At 53.1% G+C, this 24,346-nt stretch overlaps 8 protein-coding genes across 8 annotated transcripts; 3 read left to right on the forward strand and 5 right to left on the reverse strand.

The window, feature by feature from the left end:
* Nucleotides 1–142: 142 nt before the first annotated feature.
* Nucleotides 143–810, reverse strand: PG998_011142 (uncharacterized protein; the record flags this gene model as incomplete). The annotated part of the gene is made up of 2 exons (XM_066877958.1): nucleotides 143–409; nucleotides 481–810. The coding sequence occupies 2 exons, from the start codon at nucleotides 808–810 to the stop codon at nucleotides 143–145; spliced, it is 597 nt and encodes a 198-aa protein (XP_066727012.1).
* A 470-nt stretch (nucleotides 811–1,280) lies between these two features.
* PG998_011143 (uncharacterized protein) lies at nucleotides 1,281–3,040 on the forward strand (the record flags this gene model as incomplete). Its single annotated transcript, XM_066877959.1, has 6 exons — nucleotides 1,281–1,610; nucleotides 1,705–1,918; nucleotides 1,975–2,066; nucleotides 2,130–2,521; nucleotides 2,619–2,718; nucleotides 2,777–3,040. Coding segments are annotated over 6 exons (1,392 nt in total), but the record flags the coding sequence as incomplete, so codon positions are not given.
* A 533-nt stretch (nucleotides 3,041–3,573) lies between these two features.
* PG998_011144 (uncharacterized protein) lies at nucleotides 3,574–4,916 on the reverse strand (the record flags this gene model as incomplete). The annotated part of the gene is made up of 3 exons (XM_066877960.1): nucleotides 3,574–4,100; nucleotides 4,235–4,307; nucleotides 4,443–4,916. The coding sequence occupies 3 exons, from the start codon at nucleotides 4,914–4,916 to the stop codon at nucleotides 3,574–3,576; spliced, it is 1,074 nt and encodes a 357-aa protein (XP_066727014.1).
* A 2,169-nt stretch (nucleotides 4,917–7,085) lies between these two features.
* PG998_011145 (uncharacterized protein) lies at nucleotides 7,086–9,578 on the reverse strand (the record flags this gene model as incomplete). Its single annotated transcript, XM_066877961.1, is given in 6 exon segments — nucleotides 7,086–7,277; nucleotides 7,369–8,712; nucleotides 8,777–8,881; nucleotides 8,948–9,393; nucleotides 9,417–9,493; nucleotides 9,505–9,578. 6 exon segments carry the CDS (start codon nucleotides 9,576–9,578, stop codon nucleotides 7,086–7,088), a joined length of 2,238 nt encoding a protein of 745 aa, XP_066727015.1.
* A 3,885-nt stretch (nucleotides 9,579–13,463) lies between these two features.
* Nucleotides 13,464–14,456, reverse strand: PG998_011146 (uncharacterized protein; the record flags this gene model as incomplete). The annotated part of the gene is made up of 3 exons (XM_066877962.1): nucleotides 13,464–13,967; nucleotides 14,042–14,189; nucleotides 14,254–14,456. 3 exons carry the CDS (start codon nucleotides 14,454–14,456, stop codon nucleotides 13,464–13,466), a joined length of 855 nt encoding a protein of 284 aa, XP_066727016.1.
* A 1,011-nt stretch (nucleotides 14,457–15,467) lies between these two features.
* On the forward strand, nucleotides 15,468–17,241 carry PG998_011147 (uncharacterized protein; the record flags this gene model as incomplete). The annotated part of the gene is made up of 6 exons (XM_066877963.1): nucleotides 15,468–15,701; nucleotides 15,800–15,956; nucleotides 16,101–16,438; nucleotides 16,498–16,827; nucleotides 16,904–17,045; nucleotides 17,153–17,241. The coding sequence occupies 6 exons, from the start codon at nucleotides 15,468–15,470 to the stop codon at nucleotides 17,239–17,241; spliced, it is 1,290 nt and encodes a 429-aa protein (XP_066727017.1).
* A 2,516-nt stretch (nucleotides 17,242–19,757) lies between these two features.
* On the forward strand, nucleotides 19,758–21,642 carry PG998_011148 (glucokinase; the record flags this gene model as incomplete). Its single annotated transcript, XM_066877964.1, has 3 exons — nucleotides 19,758–20,049; nucleotides 20,109–20,188; nucleotides 20,248–21,642. Coding segments are annotated over 3 exons (1,767 nt in total), but the record flags the coding sequence as incomplete, so codon positions are not given.
* A 626-nt stretch (nucleotides 21,643–22,268) lies between these two features.
* PG998_011149 (uncharacterized protein) lies at nucleotides 22,269–23,458 on the reverse strand (the record flags this gene model as incomplete). Its single annotated transcript, XM_066877965.1, has 3 exons — nucleotides 22,269–22,479; nucleotides 22,544–22,613; nucleotides 22,675–23,458. The coding sequence occupies 3 exons, from the start codon at nucleotides 23,456–23,458 to the stop codon at nucleotides 22,269–22,271; spliced, it is 1,065 nt and encodes a 354-aa protein (XP_066727019.1).
* Between the last annotated feature and the right edge of the window lie 888 nt (nucleotides 23,459–24,346).

Consider the following 24,346-nt stretch of genomic DNA (forward strand, 5'->3'; position numbering starts at 1 on the left):
GCAACAGGCCTCGTTCGTTGCTTGTCATGACAGGGTCCTCAACTCCCCAAAAATACGAAAGACGCATGTCCCTTAGGTCCTCCAAGCCGCATACCTCTCATACTAACGACCATGTGGCGGCGGGCTTCCTATCAGCTCAGCCTCAAGTGTTCGCAAATATGGCCCAGTAGACGGTGGACTTCTCTCCTGACTGGTTCCAGCACTTGAACTTTCCCTCCCACTGCATCTTGTCCCGGCCATTGTTCCGTTCGATGCTGGCGTAGATCTCGGTGGCGATGTCGTGTGTGCCTACCTTGGCTCCCCACATGTTGGAGGTCTTGGTGCCGAAGACGCAGGTTCCGTGGTACATCATGCGGCACCAGTCGCCGTCGTCTTTGTAGTCTGTGACGGCGAGGGCCAGGAAGTAGCCCTAAGCAAAATGATGTTGGTAAGTTTCCCTCCTAGCTTTGCTACTTGGCAATGGCGTGCCTGCTCGCTTACCTGATTATCGGGCTGAGATTCGACGTCGGCAATCCACTTGCAGTCAGCTACAGAAGGGGAGCCGTTCGACGTCTTATCGAGGTAGTACTCGTCGCCAGAACACTCGGCGTTCTCATTGCCAGGGTGCCACGTGAGGCGCTTCTCATGACCGGATAAGGACGTCCTGGCAGTGGCATCGGCAGTCGAGACAAACTGGATGCCAGGAGGAAGCTCCACGGCCTTGATGGTGCCATCGAGTAGGGTGAGGTTACGGTAAGCCACAGGTGCAGGGACAAGTCCTGCAAAGGCAGTGACTACCAAGCAAATGAGAAGCGTGATGGGCTGCATCATGCTAACTGTAGGCGTGATGTGGTATGGGTTTTCTCAGGTACGGTTGGCAGGCTGTTTGCCTTCAGGTGTATACAGCGGTGTTGATGGCTTGAGCAACAGAGTTGTGCGAAGCAGTTGATGTTATCCCAGCAGGTGAGCCCGAATTTATAGTCTCGGCTTCCCTCGCAGATTACCAACTGCTAAATTCAAGTCGACCGGATGACGGAAGCCGCAACTCATGCCAACAATCCATCTGCCCCAATCCTCCGGCTGGGAGAGGAAGAGAGGTGAAAGTACGACCTCTTGTCTGCTTGTCTAAATCGAATCGTATCATGGGATGTCTACTTGGACAACCAATCAGAGACACGCGGTAAGGAAGGTGTAGTTGGCCGGGCCACTAATTAGTGGGTGGACGAGTGTGGGCACCGGCACCCCCAACCGATGACCGGCACCACTCCACTAGCCAGCCCTGGCCTTGACGTTTTTACAGACCGAAAGAAAAAAAAAGAAAACCCATCATTCTTCCTACAGACCGAAACCCCGGGACACCAGAAGCAGCATCCCTGGCACATCTAAGAATGTCGTGCGGCAGTACTCAACGTCAAGCTGGCGTTCCAACCCCCACGGACGCTGGCCTTTCACCGACGGCGGCGACGGGCTTTTCGTCCCATGGCGACACCGATGCTGCTCATGTGCCGGCTGGAGCCGAGGGGCCGGAGCCGACGCCGGGGACGACGACGGTATGGCAGAAATTGAGAGCATTCCACGAGCGGAATTTCGGGCTCTTCCTGGTATTCCTGGCCGAGATCTTCGCCTCCTTGGTCAGTCCTGGTTCCCTGTTCACTCGGCACACCGTGACTGAGACGGTTGGATAATGTGCCGAGATCAGTTTGCTGACCATGAATGAGGGACCAGATGACCATGACCACAAGGCTTCTGGAGACTGGATTCGACACCAAGTTCCACGCCCTGCAAATCATCTTCGTGAGAATGCTGGCCACGGCCATCCTGGGCTCTCTGTATATGTGGGTAAAGCAGGTGCCCGACTTCCCCCTAGGCAACCGTGGCGTCAGGGGCCTTCTCTTCTTGCGTGGCTGCGCCGGCTTCATGGGCTTATTCTGTTCTTACTGTAAGTCTCGCTCTTCGAAAGCGTCATGGGGCAAATGGCTTATGCATGATTTGAAGATTCGCTGTCGTATCTGAATATCTCCGACTCTACCGTCATCAGCTTCCTCGTGCCCACCGTCACCGCGTTCATATGCTTCGTTGCTCTCAGAGTAGGCTCTCCAAAACGTTCTCACCCCTTCTAGGGGAAACACGTAGTCTAACAAGGCGTATAGGAACCTTTCACCATGAACGAAGCTTTGGCCGGCTTGATCGCTTTTGTCGGCGTGCTCTTCATCGCACGCCCGACGTTTCTTTTTCCCACAAACGAGGCCAAGCCTACGGCTACTGCACTTTGGCTCGCTTCCGAAACCCCTCAAGACGGCGGTAGCGGCTTCGTCCCTCCTGTCATTGCCACGCCCGAGGAGCGATCCCTCGCCGTCCTCCTAGGCGTCCTCGGCACATTTGGCGCCGCCGCCGCCTACTCGACAATTCGCGTCATCGGGAAGCGCGCGCACTCGCTTGTCAGCGTCAACTACTTTGCCGTCCTGGCTACCGTGGGGTCGTGTCTCATCATTCTCGTTCATCCCGACCTGGAGTTCAAACTCCCCGAAAATGCTATGCAATGGTACTTCCATCTATACACGCAGATATTCCCTATAAACTACTATTCTTGGGCACAAAACCAGAGGAAACCAGCTTTCGGCTAACATTTATGTTGTTAGGTTTCTTCTTATTGCCATCGGCGTCGCTGGTTTCGCGCTCCAGTTTCTCCTGACCGAGGGCTTGCAGAGAGAGAAAGCCGGGAGGGCAACTAATCTCATTGTAAGTCCGATCCCCCAGGCGGATTGGAGATGTCAATAAATACACTTTACTAACACAGTTTCTCCTATCACAGTATACGCAGCTCGTCTTTGCGCTGATCCTGGAGCGTATCGTCTGGGGAACGACACCCTCGGGATGGAGCCTCATTGGCGCCGCCCTCATCATCGGCGCGGCGCTCTGGGTGATGCTGCAGAAGAACCACGGGCCCAGCCCGACGGTCGAGGTGGCTAAGCAGCAGTCGGAAAGCCGGACTGTGGATGAAGAGAGCAGTCTGCTGGGGGGTTCCATCGAGGAGGAGCACCGTGATACTGCCCGGCAGTAAAACTTGCCAGCTCTGCCGCTATTGGCTACTGTATTCAACGCTACGCCGCGGCGATGCAGAAACCGCGAGCTGCATCGCAACTTTCATGCAGATACAGTTTGTCGTTAGCGCCATCAAGTTTTAAACGTTTACTCAAGCATTAACTACCAGCAGTAGGAATTAGCCTATTTAAATAGACCGAAGCGCTAATATAAGTCCTCGATACGATAATATATAGCAAAGGATAGTATGGGATCGTATAGACGTGACAGCTGGAAAGGATTAGATAATAGATCCGCTCGCCTGTTTTGTGCCACCTCGAAATACCAACTACACTGGAAATGTAGCCGAACTGAATGTTAACTCCGTTGCTCATGAAATGGTATCCACATAACCAAACACCGAATGAGCAGAAACACCAGAGAAGATGCCTTTGGGTGTAAGATGTTGAAGAAAAGGCATCTCTCGGGCTTTTCCTTTTTGAGGTCTCGAACCCCTTTCTATTCCTCCGCCTTCCTTCACTCCCTCCAAGCCCCTTAGCAATAAAATGAAACCTAGCGTCTCATGGCCATGCCCGGGAACAAGACCGGCTCCAGCGCGACGACCCTCCGCCTGGCCACCTCCAGGGCGTCGACAACATAAGGACTGAGCCCGCCGCGCTGGGCGAGGAACTCGAGGCGGGCGGCCCAGAGGGACCAGCGCGCGCGCCCGCGGTGGAGGGCGATGGCGGCGGCGGCCTTGACATTGGTGCTGGCGTTGTCGTTGAAGACACGGCGGGGCACAAGGATCAGGCGCTCGTGGAACCGGGCGCCGGCGACGGCCAGGTACTGCGCTGCGACCATGACTTTGCAGTCGCGGGCCGGCTGGGAGACGGGAAGGGGGTCCGTCTCGAGGCCCTCGACGATCTGGTCCGCGGGTAGGCCGTGCGCGTTGGTCCGCTGGTGTAGGATGCCAGCCTCGACGCACCGCGCTTTGAATAGGGAGAAGTTAACCCAGGCCTCGCACTGCTGGCGGAAGGCGGCCGAATTGGTGTCTTCCGAGTCGTCCGCTGTAAGATGCCGACGGGGATGTGGCCCCTCCTCTTGTCAGTGAATCGCTGCATCTCGCACTCCCTTTTTTTCGTTCGTGCTTCGCCGTTTGGGCAACGCATAATCTCCAACTCGTAAAGCCCGGAGATGCTGGACGAATAAATACAAGGAGCGACAGTTTACGTACGATAGCAATTCCTCGTCTCCTCATGTAATACATCGAAGAAGTCAGGGTCGTTAACATATGGTATATACTCGTTCTGGCATCTGCAGTCAGCACAAGCACCGGTACGCATCCAGACTTTTCCGCCGCCGAAGAAATGAAATCGGACAAGACCGGTTCAAGAGATGGAAAGAGTAGATAACTGAATGGATAAAAAAGAGTCTTCATGTACCGAGTTCAGTTTGAACGAGCGCGGCGGGAGCCTGCGGAGCTCGACAAGCAGCTCAAAGAGACGCACATGCTGTGCGCTGTCGTGGCGGAGCAGCGGGGCCAGCTCGAAAATGAGGTTGTACACGAGGTGTACGAAGTCGGCGAGCCCCTCGTCGCCGGCGTGCTTGAGCATCGAGCGCTGCGGCAGCCAACCCCGAGCGAAGGCCCCGTCGATGGCGCGGGCGGCGTCCCGGGCGGCATGCACGGCGTGGGAGCGCAGCAGGTCACGGAAGATGCACATGAAGGCGTCGTCGACCGGGTCGAACTGCCGGTTCCGCTCCGTCTCCAGATAGGCGACCCAAGATGACTGTCCATTTCCATCATCATAGCCAACGTCCTCGGCTTGCTTTTGCTGCTGCTGCAACTTTTGTCGTTGCTGAAGCTGGTCATCGGCGTTATGGTAACAACCGGGCTTGGACATGGCGTCAACGTCCATAGCGCCAACCCTTCATGGAAAACGGCGTGTACGAACTCGACTGCTACGGATATAGTAAAGGGCAACTGAAAGGGTAGGATTCAATTGCAGGGATAGACGTCCCAAAGAAAGCACCTATGAAAGGTGGCAGTCGTCTTCAGTGAGCCGGATGACAATCAGCTCTTTCCAATGGAACGGTGAGTATTGGGATGACAAATCCGGCGCAATTGGAACACATTCGGATCGACTTTGTTTTGCCATCTGCCCACTCGGACTTTAACTGGTAGAAGGGAGCGAGTCGGGGAAAGAAAACATTTGTGTTACGTCTTTCACTTTCCTCGCCGTATTTCTCCTATCAGCTACTTTCTGGATTCTTGCTTTTTTTCTTTCTTTCGCTCGTTATGTATGTTCTTTCCCGTCAGTGGATTGACTGAGACATTTCCCGGCAATTCCGTCGAAATATATATTGCAAAGAGAATTAAAATAGCCCTGAGCGATTGAGGCTGATGATAATCGGACGATTTCTGTCGACACTTGGGCAACGTCGCAACTTCTGAGGGCGTCACAAGAAGGGCAACACCTTCTGGCTATATATGATAATGCCCGTGGTTCTATACGCAAAAAAGCGCATGGCAGCAAATACATCTCTCTTTCCGAATTGTAGCCGGCAGGCAAGGTAAGACCTAGGCTTGAAAGGGAGAATACGTCTCTGTCGGACATTTCTGTCATCATGCAGTCGGCGCATTTTCTGAGGTTTCCGACCGCCGAACCTGTTTCCTGCGGGCTTCCCCCTTCCCCCTTCTACTTCGTCCCCTCCTATACCCAGGCTGGCGTTTTATTCAAGCAAGCTTCTGGGCCTTTCTCTCAGGTACCCAACACGCTGTTGTTAGATGGCCTAGTCCCTATAGCTATCTAGATCTTACAGATACGAAAGAGACCCGTTTTCCTCGTTCGCCTTTTCAGGCAAGAAAGCTCAGCTGAAATCTTGGCTCGCCGGCCCCCATGCGTTCGTCATCACGTTGATTGGTTTGCCGATACGCTCGCAACATCCTACCCTGTCAAGCTCGGCCATGGGTAGGGAAGTAGATAGTGTCTCCGCACAGGCAACCACTATGCCTTCAGCCCTATTTGTGTGCAAACTGTCCGGCGCAATTGTGACGAATCAGAATGCTGCGGGCGAGCTGTGTTGTATAACAGCATGAATAGGTTATTAACCCCTGGACCGAGATACTGAATCTTGTCTGAGACCGGCGTTTTGTGGAGTATTGATAACCGCGGGAACAATACATCCGACGAGTGTCGTCGAGTGTCTTGGACAGATATGATTATAAAGTATTGTCGGTTCAACCTTTAGTTTTGGCCCAGCTTATTAGAGAGGCACGTGAAGGTGAATAGTATAGGCAGGCTCTTCAATATGCGATCTGAGTCTGGAACACCAAGAAAGCAGCCCCGTCGGAGAGTCTCCGACCCTTGCTCTCCGACAAAAAGAAAAGAAAATACAAGAGGGGAAGCCAAAAAGAATAAATACCGAATCTAACAGAAGCTCTTAGACCACACGGTCCGTAGCGGTCAATACGTTTTCTATGACAGAAAGATACCTTGCCTGTGTTGACAGAGCCGGATGAGTAATTAGTAGTAGGTATCTTCACCGTGCCTTTCATCGGAGAGAAGGAAACTCCATCGGAGTAAACCATTACCTCTTTTATTCATAATTCGCGCCAGATCCAGTGGACCAGAAGTGTAGGCGCCTACATTCATGAACCAAATTGTGGCAAGGGGACACAGCCGGCAGTGACGCCTGGGCTAGGATCACATAAGGGGGTTTATATATCAAAAAAAGCGTAGTATATCCGAATTGATGTCTCTTCAAAAGCCCCCGCAAGGGCTGTATCATCATGAGTCTAGACAAAAGCTGTGCTAAGTGCCGAACGATTTAAAAGTGTGCTAACCGCAGCCATGGTTGTATGGCCCAACAGGGGACGGAAAAGCAGCTAATCGACAACTTCTACTTGTATTCGCTATTATTCCCTCGTAATTCCAAACACGGATGAAGACTCTGAACTCCAATGGCTCGAATCCCAATCGTAAGCCCGAAGAACGTCGTTCACTCTTTTCAAGGTATCATTTCGCAGTAATAAAGAAATCAGAAAAATGCGAAGGTTGGCTTTGGGTTTCCCACAGCCCCAGTGTCTACCTGAATCGAGCTCGGCAGCGGCCCATGACCTCTCCTTGGCAGACGAGTTCTGCGCTGAACTCGGATCCGTCAAGAGTCAGATAGATGTCAAAGTAGACTCTGTAGAAGGTTCCCTGAGGGGTATCCATGCGCTCAAAGTCCTTCTCGAGGTTCTTACGAGACAAATCCGAGGTGAGCGTGACCACTTCCTTGATGCCTGCATCTCTAATTAGCCGCGTTATTCAAATGATGGAATGTTCGAATTAACTCACGAGGGTCCTTGGTATATTCTGGGCAGACATCGTCATCACAGGCATAGAGAATATCTTCGTACATAAGAGTGGCACCGGGCGCCACTTGACGGAAAAAGGAAACCTTGACAGGCTCGCCAATCTTGACTTTTTGGCCCTTTTGTACGAAGATTTGCCTGGTGAACTTGCAGCGATCCTTGCCGTCGAGAGATGGCACACGGTAGGCCTCGGGGTGATAACCCTCCTTAAAGGGCTGCAGAGTGGCCATAAGATAATGACGGCGGGCAACACGATGCGTGACAACACGCTCGGTAATACCGGCGGTCACCGCACCCTTGACGATAGCGGCGACCGAGTCCATAGGCCGAACTACCTTAGCTTGGAACTGCGGTGGCACATGTAGCTTAATTTGCTGGAAGAGGTACTCGGATGCACCGAATCCACCGACAACTAGAATGTTCTGCAATGTTCTGTTCTGTGCCTGGATAGCGATGATTTGGTTTCGTACAAGTTCGAGAATGCGATTCACAACCGGTTCGAAGCACTGCAAGATTTCCTCGTTGGTAAAGGTCATATAGCCTTCTTCGATACCAGCCTCGGGGAATTCAGCCTCGATACCAACATCAACAGCCCACTTCTGGCCGTTGTTGCGGAAATCGGCCTTAATGCGGTTCTCGAAGTCCATGATACACTTGGCGTAAACCCGACCAGCGGTTTTGGAGCCATCGGGAAGCTTCATCTTCCGGATCTTGGTTCTCAGGATATTGCTGAAGTTCCTGTTGAGTGCAGTAGAGCCGCAAGAATCGCCGGATCCTGCTGTGCATTCTGCTACTGTGAAGGGGTTTTCATCCTCAACTTCGTAGGCGATCAAATCGACAGTGCCACCGCCGCAATCAACGATAAGGACCGCATCGTGGACCTTGATGTTGAGCAGGCCAGTCTTGGAACAGAACAGCGCTGCAGCCTCAGGCTCACTGACTAGCGTCAACCGGTTGTCGTTCTCGTCTCTTAAGAAGCCGGCCTGAATGGCAGCAGCACGAGTAGCGGCCTTGCCAGCGTCATTCCAAATGGCCGGTACCGTCAAATAGTATCGGATGTTGCGTTCTTCTCTGTTGAAAACCTCACCCAGCGTCTTCTGCAAGGCAGCTCGCATCGCCTGCCGCAGTTTGAACAGGTAGTCGGCCGCGACATCGATCTCAGACTTTCCGGGGGGCAGAGGTGGCAGGTTGATCGGGTCGATATAGGTGTTCCCGGACAACATAAGCTGGAGCTTGAACCATTCGACCTTCTGCACACCAGGCTTGGGGTAACCAGTGGGTGCCAGAGCGTCGGCGATGTCAGGACCCCAGCCAACCACCTTTTGGTACTGGTCGTAGTAGAGCACGGTAGGAATCTAGTATGGTTGAGTCAGCTTTATCTGGTTCTCAAGCTACGAGACCAACTTGGCGGCACTATACCTTTTGTTTGGTATATGAACCAGCACCTGGCCATTCGGTGATAATGTCTTCTTTGGCTTCGTTGTTGGTAGCGAAAGCGAAAGCGACACCGGAAAAGGTGGTGCCCTAGATGATTGCGTTAGTCGATGGCTACCCAGCAAACAACGCCATACAGGCAGAGCAAAAACGTACAAAATCAATTCCGACAATCAGCTGTGCCTTGCTGCGGCTGTTACCCTCAACTTCGGCAGCTGGCCGACCGAATTGCTGCATAGCTGGGCCTTGGTTTTGAGGAGGAGCAGGAGGGGGGTATCCAGTCGCACCGGCGTAGCCAGGAGGACCGCCCTGAATAGGGGGGGGACCGCCGGGTTGCATCTGCATTTGGGGAGGATAGCCTTGAACGGGAGCGCCTGTGTTGATGGGTGGAGGGCCGCCGACCATCTGCGACGGGGGAGTACGAGTTGGGCCTTGGACAGCTTGCGGGCTCATGCGCCCAACGGGAGGAGGAGGACCACCGGGATTGAAGTTCGCAGTGTAGCTGGGAGGTCGAGGGCCAGCGCCAGGATGGTTCATGGTTTGTGGGAGACTTTGTTGCGACGACGAGGAGGCAATGGAGGGGCGGGACCGGGACGGGGAAACTGCTGCTGGATCTGAGGGGGACCTGGTTGGCCGGTAGAAATGGCCGATGGGCCTTGACCTGAAGGTGGGGGGTCGCGCTCGTCGGGGGTGCAGTGTTGTCTGAGGCAGACGGCGGGATGCTGGCAGTGGATTTACGTTTCCCAAACCCTAGGCCTTTAAAGCGAGAGTTCAAAGATGAACTCATAAGGGAGGACTTTCAGAGTAGAACTCCTAGGACTTCTTGAGGGGGAGGACTCGAGTAGAAAAAGAGAAGGGGGGACTGCCAATGTAAGAGGGAAACTGGGTCCAGGACTTTTTCCAGCGGCAGCTAAATCGTATGTAGCTATGGCTGGGTAAGGTCGCGGCGGCCTGGGCTTGGGTGTGCGTGGGTGGTGGCAGAGCTGCCGCAACTAGGAGAGTGATAAAGTAAGACGTGTGGAATTGCTACCATGTTACCACCATCCGCAGCAAACAGCTTCGCTCCAACTGGCCAGTGCTGTGCTGCCCAGGTAGATTGAGACGGGGATTGCTCCTTAGGCTGGCTGGGGTTTCTGGGTCCTGGGCAACTGGGTGTGGTGGTGTCTTGGGTCTGGGTTCGTAGTGAGAGCAATATGATTTGAGGCGGCCAGGCTGACAGAGAGCGAAGGGATGGGGTTGGGGGGAGCCGGAAAAGGGCACACACACATGTACACACACCAAACACCCGAGGAGGGGGGTTCCCTTTGAGAAGAGGGGTGAAACTTGCGTCCCTGGTTCGTAACACCTCAGTCCGAGTGTATTGCGCGCATGAATCAAGGTGGTGTATTGTGTTACTCGTCGAGAGTGGAAGAGATGACCTTGGGAGCTCAAAAAAAAGGGGACAGAGAGGGGACAGAGAGAGAGAGAGGAGCCCTCGCAACGGAATGAATGCCGTAAGATTGATTTCAGCAAAGCAATGCTTGGAAATGCCAATTGAGAATGAAGAGACACAGTCCAAGTTGGCCTGACTTGATCAAAGAAAGCGGGCTAGTGCTCACAAGCGTCTGGTCGACCGGCGGCGCTGAATCCTTTCTTTGACCCTGGGCCCAAAATGCAACCAAAAAGACGCAGTTAGACGCAGAGTGAATTGCACTGCATAGTACGGAGTAGGTTGCAGGAGGAGGCGCAATTGGTACAGTCGGTCAGTCTACGGGAGGCGAACAATGTGCGGCAGGGCAGCAGCTTTCATCGACTCTAGTATCCTTCAACTCCTCCCTTTTCAACTCCTCCCTTTCATGACGCGATAGAGGTGCACATTGATCTCGTCATTCCACACGACACAGCGCCAATGATTGTGGCAGTGAAGGACGAAAACAAAGGTGAAGAGGGAACGGGCATGTGGGTCAAGTCGCGATACGATGCCTCGATGCAAATGCCAGCAGATCCCAGGCAATCAGGTCCCTTGGTCATTGTGGCTGATGGGAGCTGACAGCGCTAAGCAAGCAAGAGCACCGGGTCGGGCAGTGCTTTTGCTTTTTAGCTTGACATTCACAATAAGGCTGAGCAACTGAGGAGGGGCGGCGCTGGGGCGGCGGTTGGCGGTTTGGCGGGGTCTGTTTCTCTCGAGGACCGAGGACGGCGCATCTGCAACTGAAATGAGCAGCTCACGATTGTTTCCACGGATGCGAATATACGCAAAGGCCTGAAGCGGAGGCTTGGCTGGAATCGGTGTAGACGAGAAAGAATTATGTATGTATTAGGTAACCGAATCCATATACACAAGTATACACAGCAGCTGTGCTTGCCCTTATCGAAAACCTCAACTGTTGATCCATCTGGAGGCAGGATGGACGTCTGTCTGTCTGTATCAAGGGGAAATGCAGCCAGGCAAGTGCTTCCAATTAGTATGGAGATTGGAAGGATGCGAATCTGCAAATCTAGGGTCTTCGTGGGTAAATCAGTGTTTACTAAAAGTCCTATATGCCAAGTCGCTCTTACTTCCTAGCCCGGCTTACTACATGTACGATGTGTCAGTGTTGGGTTTTTGTTTCCTCTACTGCGTACCGGTCTCAACCATCTCACCGCCTCACATCCGCGGAGGATGGAGGATGCGAGAAGGTCGAACAGTCCTATGCAACTCAACAGTATCGACTGGAGTGCTCCATAGAGGGTTTATCTTTTATTGATATCTCCGAAAGCCAACATTCTTTAGAAATGCTGCAATCATCAAAATCCTAGTTTGCAGAATCCACACTCGACGCAGAGAGCTGAAATACGACCTACGGCCAAAATGTGGGGTAGGATGTGCATTGTTTAGGTGCTCAATATTGTATGTATATCTGTACTCTATATCACGAAGTATATCCATGTTCTTTGGGGGTTTTCTGTTCACGGATCTTCGTGGTTTTGGGTGTAGGAAAGACAGGCATGTCTCCGATCACAATCGATACGGCCAAGGATTAATAGCCGACTTGAGTAGGCAGGTTTGAAGGGCTGGTGCTCTGGTAGGGATCACAGAGATGCTTTGCCCTTGAGATAATTCGTCCCACCGTCCCGGGTCGGAGTTTTTGATGCCCAACATTGCTCAACCAATCCTTCCATCCATAAAAGCGGAATGTAATATGCAGTCGTTTCTGCCTACCAGATTCGCTTCCCCCAGTGCCCAGTTTGCCCTTTCTTGGGCAGGATTGGTTTCGAACACCCACCTTCCGCTCAATGAATAAACGCATTTGTTTCTATTGCGATCCTTTGGTGCTAATATTACCCACTCTGACAGACAAGGATGGCTGAGGATGGCCGAGGCTGGCAGCTGGGCTGCTGAGCCTCCCCCTGCCGCCCTTAATAGACGAGCGCGGCAGGCTGACAGGGGTTGAAGCTCTCTCCATTTTCTGACCATTCCCCTTCCCATCCTCCGTCTCTTCACTCCTAACTAGCATGCATTAGCTGGTCCATTTAGCAGCAGTGGAGTGGTAGGTAAAGTGAATGGGCTGCGAGGAATATCCGAATAATTGGAGCAGAAGCACATCTATGTATCCGGATTCCACTGCCAGTCGTCAGCTCCATGTCCATGAAGCGAAAAGCCTAGAAGGACTTCCATATGTTCTTAATAGGGTAGCATTTACGTTGCTATCGATCGATGGAGTATATGTTACTAACATGCCGCAAGTTTGAGGTACCAACGCCGAGGACTGCGAAGTAAGCTTGGATGGCGTCTACTGGCTTACATCTCAGCTCCAACTTCTCGAAGTTTGACTCAATCATGCGGTCTAACGCGCTTAACCTCGCTCATAGACGAAATATGCAGTGGCGTCATCTCGCAGGCCAGGTTCGACAATGGCGCAGAATTTGCCACATGGCAAGATGGCTGCTCAGGGGAGGGAGTACTCCCTCGGCGGCAGCGATAGCCCCCAAACCGCCTGGCCCAACGAGGGCTGTCACAACATACTACAAATGGGAGTTGTGATTACTGAATGGGGGCGAAAGCGGTGCACTGCAAGTGATCGACACCCGCCGGCACATGCAATGCGACCACAAATAGTGGTAACGAAGATGGACGCGACTCTCCTGCTTGTTTGCAACATGAAGTACATGAAGCGAGCCAGGCGCGCCTGCAACATTGAAATTGCTCCGTTGGGAACATCCACGAATCAACCGCCACGATGGGTTCTTTGCACACATGGCTGTCGCGTGTGTAACCCATTGGAACAGGAGTTTGACTAACGCCATTGAAGGAACGGGAATCATAGACGTTGAACACCGTTAATTCGCAACACTCTCATGGGCCATCTGACTAAGATGGGCGGGTCAGCAGCATGCCAGAGTAAACAATGCTCTTAGTCCTAGGCTTGCTCAGATAGGAGACAAGATAGTATTTGGCAGATCTGACCCGGATTCCGAACCAATAAAATGGACCATATCGCTTCTCTGCTGAGCATCACACGGTGCAGGCTTGAACAACAGATCCAGAGATCACACATTTCTTTGCCAGGAAACTCAGGGCTTAGTAGGTATAGGTGTTGTACAGCAACAATGGCCCCCTTAACCGGATTGCCTCTTCCTCTCTCAGCAATACCAGCTATATTACCCCTTATCACCTCACGTTGTTATCGTGTGCCTTGCTGACCCATTTCCTCTAGGTCCCCAGCTCCTTCTTGTGGAATAAGCACACCTCTCTCATGCAGTCAATGCCGCGCATCTCGGCGCTGATGGCGTGTCGCTTCCCGTCGCCCTGGAGTTTGTCGTCAATGAGTTCGTAGATGAACTTGCTCATGGTGTGCTTGTTCGGGTCCTTGCCGCCCATGGTGTCGCCGCCGTAAGCTTGCATGAAGGATGTCTGAAGGTCCTCGACGAAGTACATGCCGCCCGGCTTAACAATCTTCCAGAGCGTCTCCAATGATACTTGCTGCTGGTTCATCGTGTGTCCGCCGTCGTCGATGATGATGTCGAAATCGCCTCCGGTCTCGTCGATGAACTTCTGTAAGAACACCTTGTCTGCCTGGTCGCCAGCGTAGATGGTCGCACCCTTTGTCTCCGCTGCCCATTTATCCGCGCACGCGGCGTCGTATTCCATGTAGTACAGGTCAACGTGAGGGAAATACTCCAGCCAGGTGTAGTAGGATTTTCCCGGGCCGTAATTCTATTTTTCTCCGGTCTCAGTTCGATGTTCTTTGTGTTCCCCGAGAAAGAGAACAAAATGAGACTGATACTTACCATATCGCAACCGAGTCCAATCTCGAGCATCTTCAACTTTCTGTTGCGGATGGCGGGGAAGTACTTGTCGTACATGAGCCAGTAGTGATGGTCCGTCACCTTGTCTGTTCCGTGCTTCAAGGCGATCTCGTGGAAGCTCGGGGCGTTGCTATATCATGGTTTGTGAGCGGGCCTGTTTGTCGGGGAGTCTGGCACGAGTGAAGCCTTCTTACCTCTTGACGAACGGCGTCCCAGGGGCTACAACCCCATGGCCCTCGGGCTCTAGGCTAGCGCTCGGGCTGCTGCCGCTGCCCTTGCTGGCCTGCCATGCATTATTCAATGTCTCCCTTACGTGATCGTGCTGGTGAGCAATGCCAATAAAGAGCAAGACCACAGCGGCTGCGAGCAGCATAAAATGCACTCTTGAGGCAGCCATGCCGAATAAGTGGAAAACACCAGGAAGATTCAGAATGAAGTATGTGCACTAAATTCTTGTGACGACAGTGGGCTGAAAGGCAATGGAAGAAGAACAAGGAGAGAAAGAAGGGAAGAAGGGGAAGGACTGTAGGTAGGCCTGTGAATGAATGCACTCAGCTTACGAGGAGGGCCTCAGCTGATGAAGGCGGAAATATTCGAATATGTTACCTGGGTTACTCGAGTTAGATTAACCCTTGATAATGGTGGCAGAGGTGAAAATGATGGACAGACATTGTCTCAACCTCAGTACAACCAGAATATCCCTACGTCAAGCAACCAGGGGCCAGGCAGCGCCACTATTGAAATAGAAATATGTGCCCCTTTGGAGCGCACCTAGATTGAATGCAAACTGGCGGTACATGTTTGTTCTATTCAATGGCATCATCCACCGGAAGAACTCATCACACTCTGACGGAGAAAGAACGGGATCGAGGGGCTGTGACGCGGGTCATCTCACCCTTGGCGGGCTCCAAAGTGGGCACGCCAGCAATGCCGTTTTCTAAATAGGGAAGGAATGTCCATATACGGACGAAGCTATGGACGAAAACATATGAGTCAGCTGATTCCAAGAAATGCGCTGTTGGTACATTGCAGAGCCGCAGCAGGAATGCGGACAGGCGCCCAACGGAGACCATGGGGCATAAGCTGGAGACGAGAAATGCGTCTGACAGGACAACCTTGCATTGGGAGTGAGACAGACCGAATCGAATATCATAAGAATAACACGCCTTGTGCGAGATGATGGCGGCGCTAGCTTCGTCGGGCCTCCTGGGTTGGTGAATACAGTCGTGCATTCAACATTGATGGAGGATGAGCTGACCAAGTCTGCGTCATATTTTGCTTCTCCTAGCATCTGTCTTCTTCTCGTTCACAACACTTCTAAGGCTTTGCCCTGGAGATACTACGGGATTTGAGAAACCTCAACACTATCTTTCTTTTCGATTGCTCGCTCGTTGCCACTACCGCCGAGATGGACTTCTACCAACTGAACTTGGCTGTATTCGTGGCCACCAATGGCTACTTACTTTACCGCCAATACAACAGCAACAGCAACAAGAAGACGAAGGAGGACATTGATTTGTCACTAGCTGGCTCGGCCGACCTTGAGACTGCAGAGAAGAGACCAGATGGCGGAGCTGCGCGACGATTCCAGTTCAACTTCTTCTTGCCGTATGCGCTCGCCGTAGCAGCAGACTGGCTTCAGGTATGCACAGCACCTGGCGTTGATGAGATGGGAGCGAAGATGGAGGTCTTTCCCCTGGGGGGGTATTATGGGCCGATTGCTGATTTCTGTGTCGACAGGGACCTCATATCTACGCTATCTACAAATACGAGAAGAACTTGCCCGAGAAGATGGTTGCAGCGCTATATGCTGCTGGCTTCGTATCGGGGGGATCAGCGCCTCCTTTGCTGGTGGACTGGCTGATAGATTTGGGCGGAAACGAGCGTGTCTCTGTGAGTGGCTGATCCCCCTTCTTTTGCTATGTCTTGGGCTGGTTCACGTAAAAGTGGCAAATCAGCATGAGAGCAAAGTGTCACAAGACTTCGAGTTGATGATGCCGTAAGATGAGAACTGAAGCTGACTCAAAATGTAACACATTAGTGTACTGTGGCTTGTACATGATCACTTGCCTGACCATGCTGAGCGATAGCTTGCTCGTGCTGTTCTTCGGACGTCTCACCGGCGGCGTCTCGACGACGTTGCTGTTCAGTGTGTTTGAGGCTTGGATGATCTCGACGTACCATGAGCAAGGTCTGCATACGAGCGGCCTCGAGCTCAGCACCGTATTCGGCAACATGACGACGCTGAGCTGCATGGTCGCCATTGCCTCGGGGGTATTTGGCGATGTCCTCGTCACGTATTCTGGCACGCGTACCTGGCCGTTCATGGCATCCTGCCTGTGCTGCGTTGGCGCGGCTTTTTTAATCTCGAAAATTTGGGTATGGAAGACTGGAAGACCCCTTAACTTAGCGACCGCAGAGTCTGACATGTCTGTTAGAACGAGAATTTCGGAAAGCGATCGTCAGAGCAGACTTCGTTGCAGGACCTGAAGAGCGGCCTCTCGGCCATTCTAGGCGACGCCAAGATTATGTCTCTAGGCATCACTTCGTGTGTCTTCGAAGGCACGATGTACCTGTTCATCTTCTTCTGGTCTGCGGCCCTTGCGAGCGCCCGCTCGCAGGTGGGCTCCACTGATGACTTGCCGTTCGGGCTCATCTTTTCGAGCTTCATGTGCGCCATGATGACGGGATCGGCCATCTTCACGCTGCAGACGTCGACCAAGACGGTGCAAAGCACGACCGACATGCTTATGACGGTGACGCTGGTTGTGGCCTGCTGTCTGTCGTTGGCCGCGATGCTGCAAAACGAGCACCTCCTCTTCTGGGCCCTGTGCTTGCTTAGAGGGCTGCGTCGGCGCCTACTTCCCCAGCATGGCGCATCTCAAGAGCGAGCTGATCGAGGACGGGATCCGCGGCCGTGTCTACAGCATCTTGCGGTTCCCGCTCAACGTGTTCGTGGTGGTCGCCCACAGCTTGGACGTCGAAGGTAAGCAAGCCCCGGAATCAAGCCCTTCATCCCTTACACAAACTAGTAGTGGTGGCAATAATTGATATATAGTCAATCATGCTGTGTGACTAACAATCAGTGGACAGGCGATGCACACCGAAACCACGTTTTCCTTGCTTGTGCATCATTGCTTCTGGTGGCTTTCCTTGTTTCTCGGCGGTACCTTGTCCAATAGGCGCAGCATGTCTTGAAGAGATAAGACCCAAAAAGCCTGGGCTCCAAAAGCCGATTGTTTTGATGTAAGTAGAGTTAGTATATGTACTGAAGTAACTGCGTTCGTTACATTGCATTTTCCTCTGAGAGGGGTTTAACGGTGACTGGCTGTAAGTGATCCTGGGTGACGGATGCCAGAAAAGCCTTGGCAACACAGGAAATCGGTAAAAAGGACAGCTGATGATGTTGTGCATCGTTCGTTCAGCGTTATGGAATTTCAAGCATTTGCCCCTTCATGATGGAAATTAGCCAAACCTGACCGGAGTAACTTTTTGAAGGCCAAGAAGGACCGGCATGCCAGTGTTCCATCCACATATGCACAAGCAAGCCATGCTTGCGGCTCAGAACACTTAACACTTAGGCAGTCCAGACTACCTGAAGTGGACACAGCAAACAGTTGAACGTGTTATTCTATTGGACAGACAAGTCAACGGCGTGCCTATAGAAACTGACCTATAGTAAGTATAATGATCGGCAAAATGACTTGCTGGCAAGATGCTGTAGAGAAAAGGCGAGCAGTCTCGTCGATCGTCCCGTTCCCGTCGATTGCATCTCATCTTGCCTATGTACTAGATAGAGCCAGACCCGCCCCCTCCTGTCGTACCGCGAACCAGAGAGGCGCGCGGTACGCCAACAAACCGTCCAAAGAGCAACAGGACAATCATATCGTAAAGTTTCCCACCAGCGATGGGGCCTTTCTCCTATCCTGCATGCTATCTAGAAATTTCTAGTAATCCGCCCAATTTCTGCGCTTAAGGCTCCGAGGCGTCTCCTTTGCTTACAATGTGTGTTCCCACACGCTGCTTATATTATTATAACAACTGGACGATTAACTGTGTTAATGTCGACGAGGGTATCGATCGTGACCATTCCCTTCCCCTTCCCGTGCCTTTCTTCTCATCAATCCCATCCCCTGTGTGGCTGGCCTGATCCAACTTGGCATAGTCCCCCCACCTCTCTGCCACCTTCTCAACCCATTTCGTTCACCGTCATCGTGGCCACTTCTTCCTCCCCAGTCCGTGTGTTCTGATGACCAACTCTTTGATCCCAGATTCACTTTCCCCCCGAACCATACATACATACCATCACCCAGTCCAGGTCCCTTTCGCCCTTTGGTCATTTTGTTTCATAGAATGATGTATCGTTAAGTCTTTCGATTTTTGCTTGAACCCATCAGCCTGCTTGCGTGCATCGTTTGACATCTCACGATCCAACTCCGACTTCCAAACCCCCGGGAAGCCGCTTGCCGATTCGCTTCTCCTTGCCCGTTGCGATCCCGAGGCTTGTCTGCTCAACCTAGGTCAAGGATCGTGAAGTCGACATTGTCACCTGCACTCTGAAATTAGTGCGGAACGATTCTCTCCTCATAATCGAGAAACTAGTGATTCGGGCTCGAGCGGAGTAACGTATCCTTTCATTTTCAGGAGCCAGCCCATCAAATCTCTTGCGTACCTACTCTCGAGAGAGAGGCACTCCAGGTCACGGGTCCGCCAACTCAGCACGACTCGGCCATCGGCATTACTGCCCCCAATCGCTTACTACGTCCTTACTCATGTTGAAACCCCAATAATTGCTTGCACTGGGGAACTCTGGGGTTTTCTTTCCAGAAGGGACATACGACCGCATTCAAGGTCAAACAGGCAGGTGGAGGACATCCTTCGACTTCCAACCCAGCTCGTCGGGCTGCCCGGGTACCTACGACATCGAGACAACATCTGCAGGCCGCCGTGCCGCAATCACTTTCCTTGGTCACTTTGGACCGGCAGTACGTACCCAATCTGGCCCACGAACTTTTTTTCTCGTGCCAGGTGGATCGAATGACCTCATCCCAGCTCCGCTGAGACTCGACTCCGGCTTAATTATCGAGCGCAGAAGGGCCGTTTAAGGGGAAAAGCCTAGGAAGCGACGCCGTTGATTGGCTGCAGCCGTTGTAGGCCTACAGCGTTCGGCTGCTTGTCCTGGGCACGCATTGGCTCCCTTGCAAGACCGGCACGAGGAAACGAGGAAGGCCAGCTGCAAGCAAGCAATCCCACCATCCACAAGTCTGGGACACTCCGATATCCCCACTGGAGAAGAGAGAGAGGAGCCCCGCGATTCTCCCTGGTCCCTCAACCACCCCCCGTCGTCAAGCTGTCGTCCCAACGCTGGCGAGGCGCCGAATGGCGCGACAACCCTCGCACTCGAGCCGGTTGTGACACCAAGAGCTCCGAAATTACTCCTCAGAACGAGAAGGCCCGACCAGGCAAGCCGGCAACCCAGAGCTCTCTGCGATTTATTCACTTCTTTTCCTTGGCCTTCCTGATTCTAGTCCTGGTAAGCCTGTCCGCTCAGTCCACGATCACACGAGTTATTTTCTTGTTACTTCCAATGCCCCCCTCAACTCTTCTAGCTCCAGGGCAACCCGACTGCTGCTCCACACCCCGCATCAGCTTTCGTCACACACACATCGACCGTCCAAGAGAATGAAGTATTTGAAGTGCTGACTGGTACCCCTCCATACTTAAAAAGGTCGTCCAGCTCTTCCTCACTGACGCCAAGTCTCATTATTCACGCATATTTACCTCACAACCTTTTACTCGAACTACTTATTCTCCTCCTGCAGTTGTTCGAGAGCCCGTCTGTGAAAGTCCTCAACCTTTTCCCACCGCCCCTCCCATATCCAGACCTCGCACCATGGCGCTTGTCGAGGAGACGAAGCGCATCACGGCGCAGTTCGACTACACAGATGCAGATGTGAACAAAGGCGTGCAGGAATTCCTGCGCCAAATGAGTAAGCTCCATGATTCGCTGTTGCTGGCTGCCTCGCTCACATACGTTTTCTTTTTTTAGATGAGGGGTTAGAAAAGGATGGGACCAGCATGAGCCAGATCCCGACCTACGTCACCGGTGTTCCCAACGGCACCGAGAAGGTGAGCTGCGCCCGAAATCCATAACAATAACGTATAGCCTAGCTGATTATACTGCCCAGGGCCTGTACTTGGCGGTTGATCTAGGTGGCACAAACTTCCGAGTATGCTCGATTCACCTCAACGGCGACACAACCTTCAACCTCACCTACAACAAAGTCGCCATTCCCAAGGAGCTCATGGTAGCAAAGAAGGCAGAGGATCTGTTCGGCTTCCTTGCTAAGCAAATCGAGGAATTTCTGAGGGCGCACCACGAGGATTACTTCGAGACGCGTATTCGCCGCCGGAACACAGTGAGCACCCCCGAGGGTTTCAAGGACGAACACATCTTCAGGCTAGGCTTCACCTTCAGCTTCCCTGTCCAGCAAAGTGGCATTAATAAGGGTACTCTGATTCGATGGACGAAGGGTTTCGATATTCCGGACGCCGTTGGCAAGGACGTTTGCGCCCTCCTGCAGGCAGAGTTAGATAAGCTGCGCCTGCCTGTCAAGGTTGCAGCTTTGGTCAACGATACGGTTGGCACTCTCATGGCTCGCTCATACACATCGCCGGGCAAGTCGAGCACTCTTCTGGGTGCCATTTTCGGCACCGGCACAAACGGCGCTTACGTCGAGAAGGCCGCAAACATCAAGAAGCCCGTCGCGGGCGATTATGACAAGACGACAGGCGATATGGTTGTCAACACGGAATGGGGCTCTTTCGACAACCAGCTGAATGTCCTCCCCAACACATCTTACGACATTCTGCTCGATCAGAAGAGCGTCAACCCCGGAATCCAGATGTTCGAGAAGCGAGTCTCGGGAATGTTTTTGGGCGAGATTGTACGTCTTGTGGTGGTGGAGATGCTCCAGAACCCCAGCGTTTCATTGTTCAAGGATGAGAACTCCAGCCAGAATGACTGGAAGTCCACCACTACCATTGGCCCAGAGTCGACAATTCGGGAACAGTGGGGTCTCGATAGCTCTATCCTCTCTATTGCAGGAGCAGACACCACCCCTGACCTCGTGACGCTGCGTCAGGAGCTGGAGAAGGAGCTCAAGATCTACGCGGCTTCGCTAGAAGATGCGCGTGCCTTCAAGGACGTTGCCTACGCAGTCGGACGTCGCGCAGCAAGACTATCAGCGGTCGCCATCGGTGCCATTGTGCTCCAGAGCGGTCTGCTCAAGGATGGCACCGACGAGCCTATCGATATCGGTGTGGATGGAAGTCTTGTCGAGCACTACCCGTACTTCCGCGATATGATCTACGAAGCTTTCAATGTCATCGACGGCATTGGCCCCGAGGGCGCCAAGCGAATCCGCATCGGTATTGCCAAGGATGGCAGTGGTGTGGGCGCCGCCCTCATCGCCCTCGTTGCTGCTGGCATGGAGAAGCACACGGGCGGTATCCTGGCCAGCATCGCCGAGAAGGTGTCTTCGGTAATGCCCAGCTTCGGCAGCACGTCGACGGTGGCCTAGAAAAACCCCTTCGACGTCGCTGAACACGAACTTGAAAAATGTGTGGGCGAACAGAAACAACCGCGTTTGAAAAACGTTTGATGAAATTCATGAACCGAGGCTAGTAATATGCACACGGGTACGGAGTTCTGGGGTCTGTCAAGGGATATTTTGTTCTTAGTGATATACTGGCGAAGGACGGAAAGGGTACAAGAGTTCGGATAAGGTCCTCATCTACAACCTGCATATTCTTAGAAAACTAAGAATCATTACCATTGCCTCTTCGTTCTTGTATGCCCCCAAATGTGAAGCATGATGTTCTCAACTCAAGCCTGAAGATACATGTCCAAAACCAGAAGCTGGCTGATCGTGGCACATAAGATCTCTGTATGACGGCATTTTCATCTATATAATCATCTTGCCAGTAAATGGACTGCTCGTGCATTTTGAAAGAAAAACCTCTAGTAGTGCTTAATTAATACCAACTCCTTTTTTGAATACCTCCCAATAACAACTCTAGACCGTCAACCTCAAGAAAGAGGCATACCATACCAGCACTTGACATGACAGACTACACAGTCATGTATGTATATAACATTAGGTCCGCAAAATAGCCACCACCCTTTCTTACTTCGTGATAGTCAATACTACTTGGCTCCGAATGCAGCGGCCGGGTAGGCCCGATCCCGCTTTTTGCGCATGGTCGAGCTACTCCGGGAGCTGGCGGCCGAGCTCACGCCACTGCTGCCCGGCACGGCCAGGGTCCGCGACATTTCGGCTGGCAGGTCGTTCCATTCGGTCTCGGGCCGCGCATTCTGGAAGGATTGGCCAGACGCCGAGTTGGGATTCGGGCCGGGCCTCGGTGGACCGCCCATTGGAGAAGGGGGAGGAGGTAGACCAGGGGACGGTAGTGGTGACGCACTCGTGAAGCTCACCACAGCCGGCGTTGCCCTTGAAGCTGTCTCGCTCCCATTCACCATAGCCATCGCCGCCTGGCCATTGATATTGTTTTGCTGCTGCTGCTGCTGTAGGATGTCCAGCACGCCGCCGGACCCCCGCCGATCTCGCGCCGCACGATCCAGGCGTCGTTGGGCGTGAGCATACGATAGTAGGCGTCGACGGGCGGGTCGATGCGAGTAAAGCCGCGCGCCATGTACCAGGCCATGCCCTCCGTGTTCTGGGTCCAGACGTGGGCGCAGACGGTGCGGCAGGCCCAGCGGGGGTCGCGCGCCGCAAGAGCTGAGACCTCGTTGAGCAGGGCGCCCGCCAGGCCCAGACGCCGGTACGGCTCGTTGAGCACCAGCGACTGTATGTAGAGGGCGTTTTGGATCGCGTCGACAAAGGGCTCGTCGGGCCGGGGTTGGTAGAGCCGCTCGGGTCGGCACACGAGACCGCCGATCACGGTGGGCTTGCCGTCGTTGTCGTCATCAGTCCAGAGGAGCACGCGCGAGAATGCGCCCGAGGAGTCGGGATCGGAGAGGGCGGCGTAGAAGGAGTCGGAGTACCGCACAGGGAGCAGACGGGCGGTGATGCGGCGCAGGGACGGGATGTGCGACGGCAGGATCGGCGAGATGGTGATGTTGGGGTGATGCGTTGGTTTCGCCCCGGGGACGGCGACTGGCGATAGTGCCGCATTGACTGCTGCTACGGGCTCGGGAGACGGTTGGCTACTCTTTGGGGCGGCATATTGCTGCTGCTGCTGGTGCGACTGCGGTGGTTGTTGGGGAGCTGCTTGTGGTGCGGCGGCGGCGGATGGAGGGGCAGCATACGTGGGCTGTTTGGGCTGGAAGAAAGAACGGATCGACGACTGCCCGCCATTGTGCGAAGGGAGCGACATTGCGTGTAGGTAAACAGACGAGGAGGGGAGCTGAACGAGTGGCAGCTCGCATAAGAAAAACAGGTCGGGCAAGAAAGAGAAGAGGAGAAAGAAGCCTACCGAACCAGGTAAGTAGGTGACCAGGAGTAGGACGAGGAGGAGGATGGGTATGTAAATAAATGCAGCTTAGTTTTAGCTTGATCGTGAGAGTGGCATGCAGACAGATAGAGCCCTTGGCTTGCGCGGCTTGAATCGCTGGGGGCCCAGGCCTCGTGGGGTCGCGGCGTGGTCGCCCCATCGTTCGCAGGAAATAGGCCTTTGGGCGGAGTTATCCGGTTGCGTAGGTATACTTACATAACTTGTTATCCCTATACTGTCCTGTCCCTGCGACCCTTCGAAACACGGGCTTGACAAGCTTGACTTGCTTATTATGTCTTGACAGTGCTGGAAGCTCGCAAGATGGTTTTCCCTCACTTACACTATGGCAGCTCTTCCTGCACAATACACTACACACGTGAGCAAGATATGAGCTTTCAACAAACGTCAGGTATTAGGCATTCTATATTTAGGTGGAAGAATAAAGCGACTCGGAGCATAGGATGCTATTGTGTTCTGACGGGAAGTCTCTGATTGTTTGACCTGTACACGGAGGAAATAAGCAATGAGCTGTTCTATTCGGCCCAGAATACTGCAGGTCGTTCGTTTGTTCGTCGGACTCGCGAGGCCGGTTTTTTCTTATGGCAATTTCCCAATGTCAGCCTGTCAGCGAAATCCCGATCAATGACTGCCGAATAATCAGCTCCCACCCACAGCTTACCTAACTACAATACAGAAATCGTTGGTGACGATACAAGGCACCTAAAACTTCAACTCAGCTCGCGACATTAGTGGGAACAACTTACATAACCT

This window comes from Apiospora kogelbergensis, assembly GCF_038363985.1.
Source record: "Apiospora kogelbergensis strain CBS 113332 chromosome Unknown utg000007l_segment0_segment0, whole genome shotgun sequence".
NCBI lineage: Eukaryota > Fungi > Ascomycota > Sordariomycetes > Amphisphaeriales > Apiosporaceae > Apiospora > Apiospora kogelbergensis.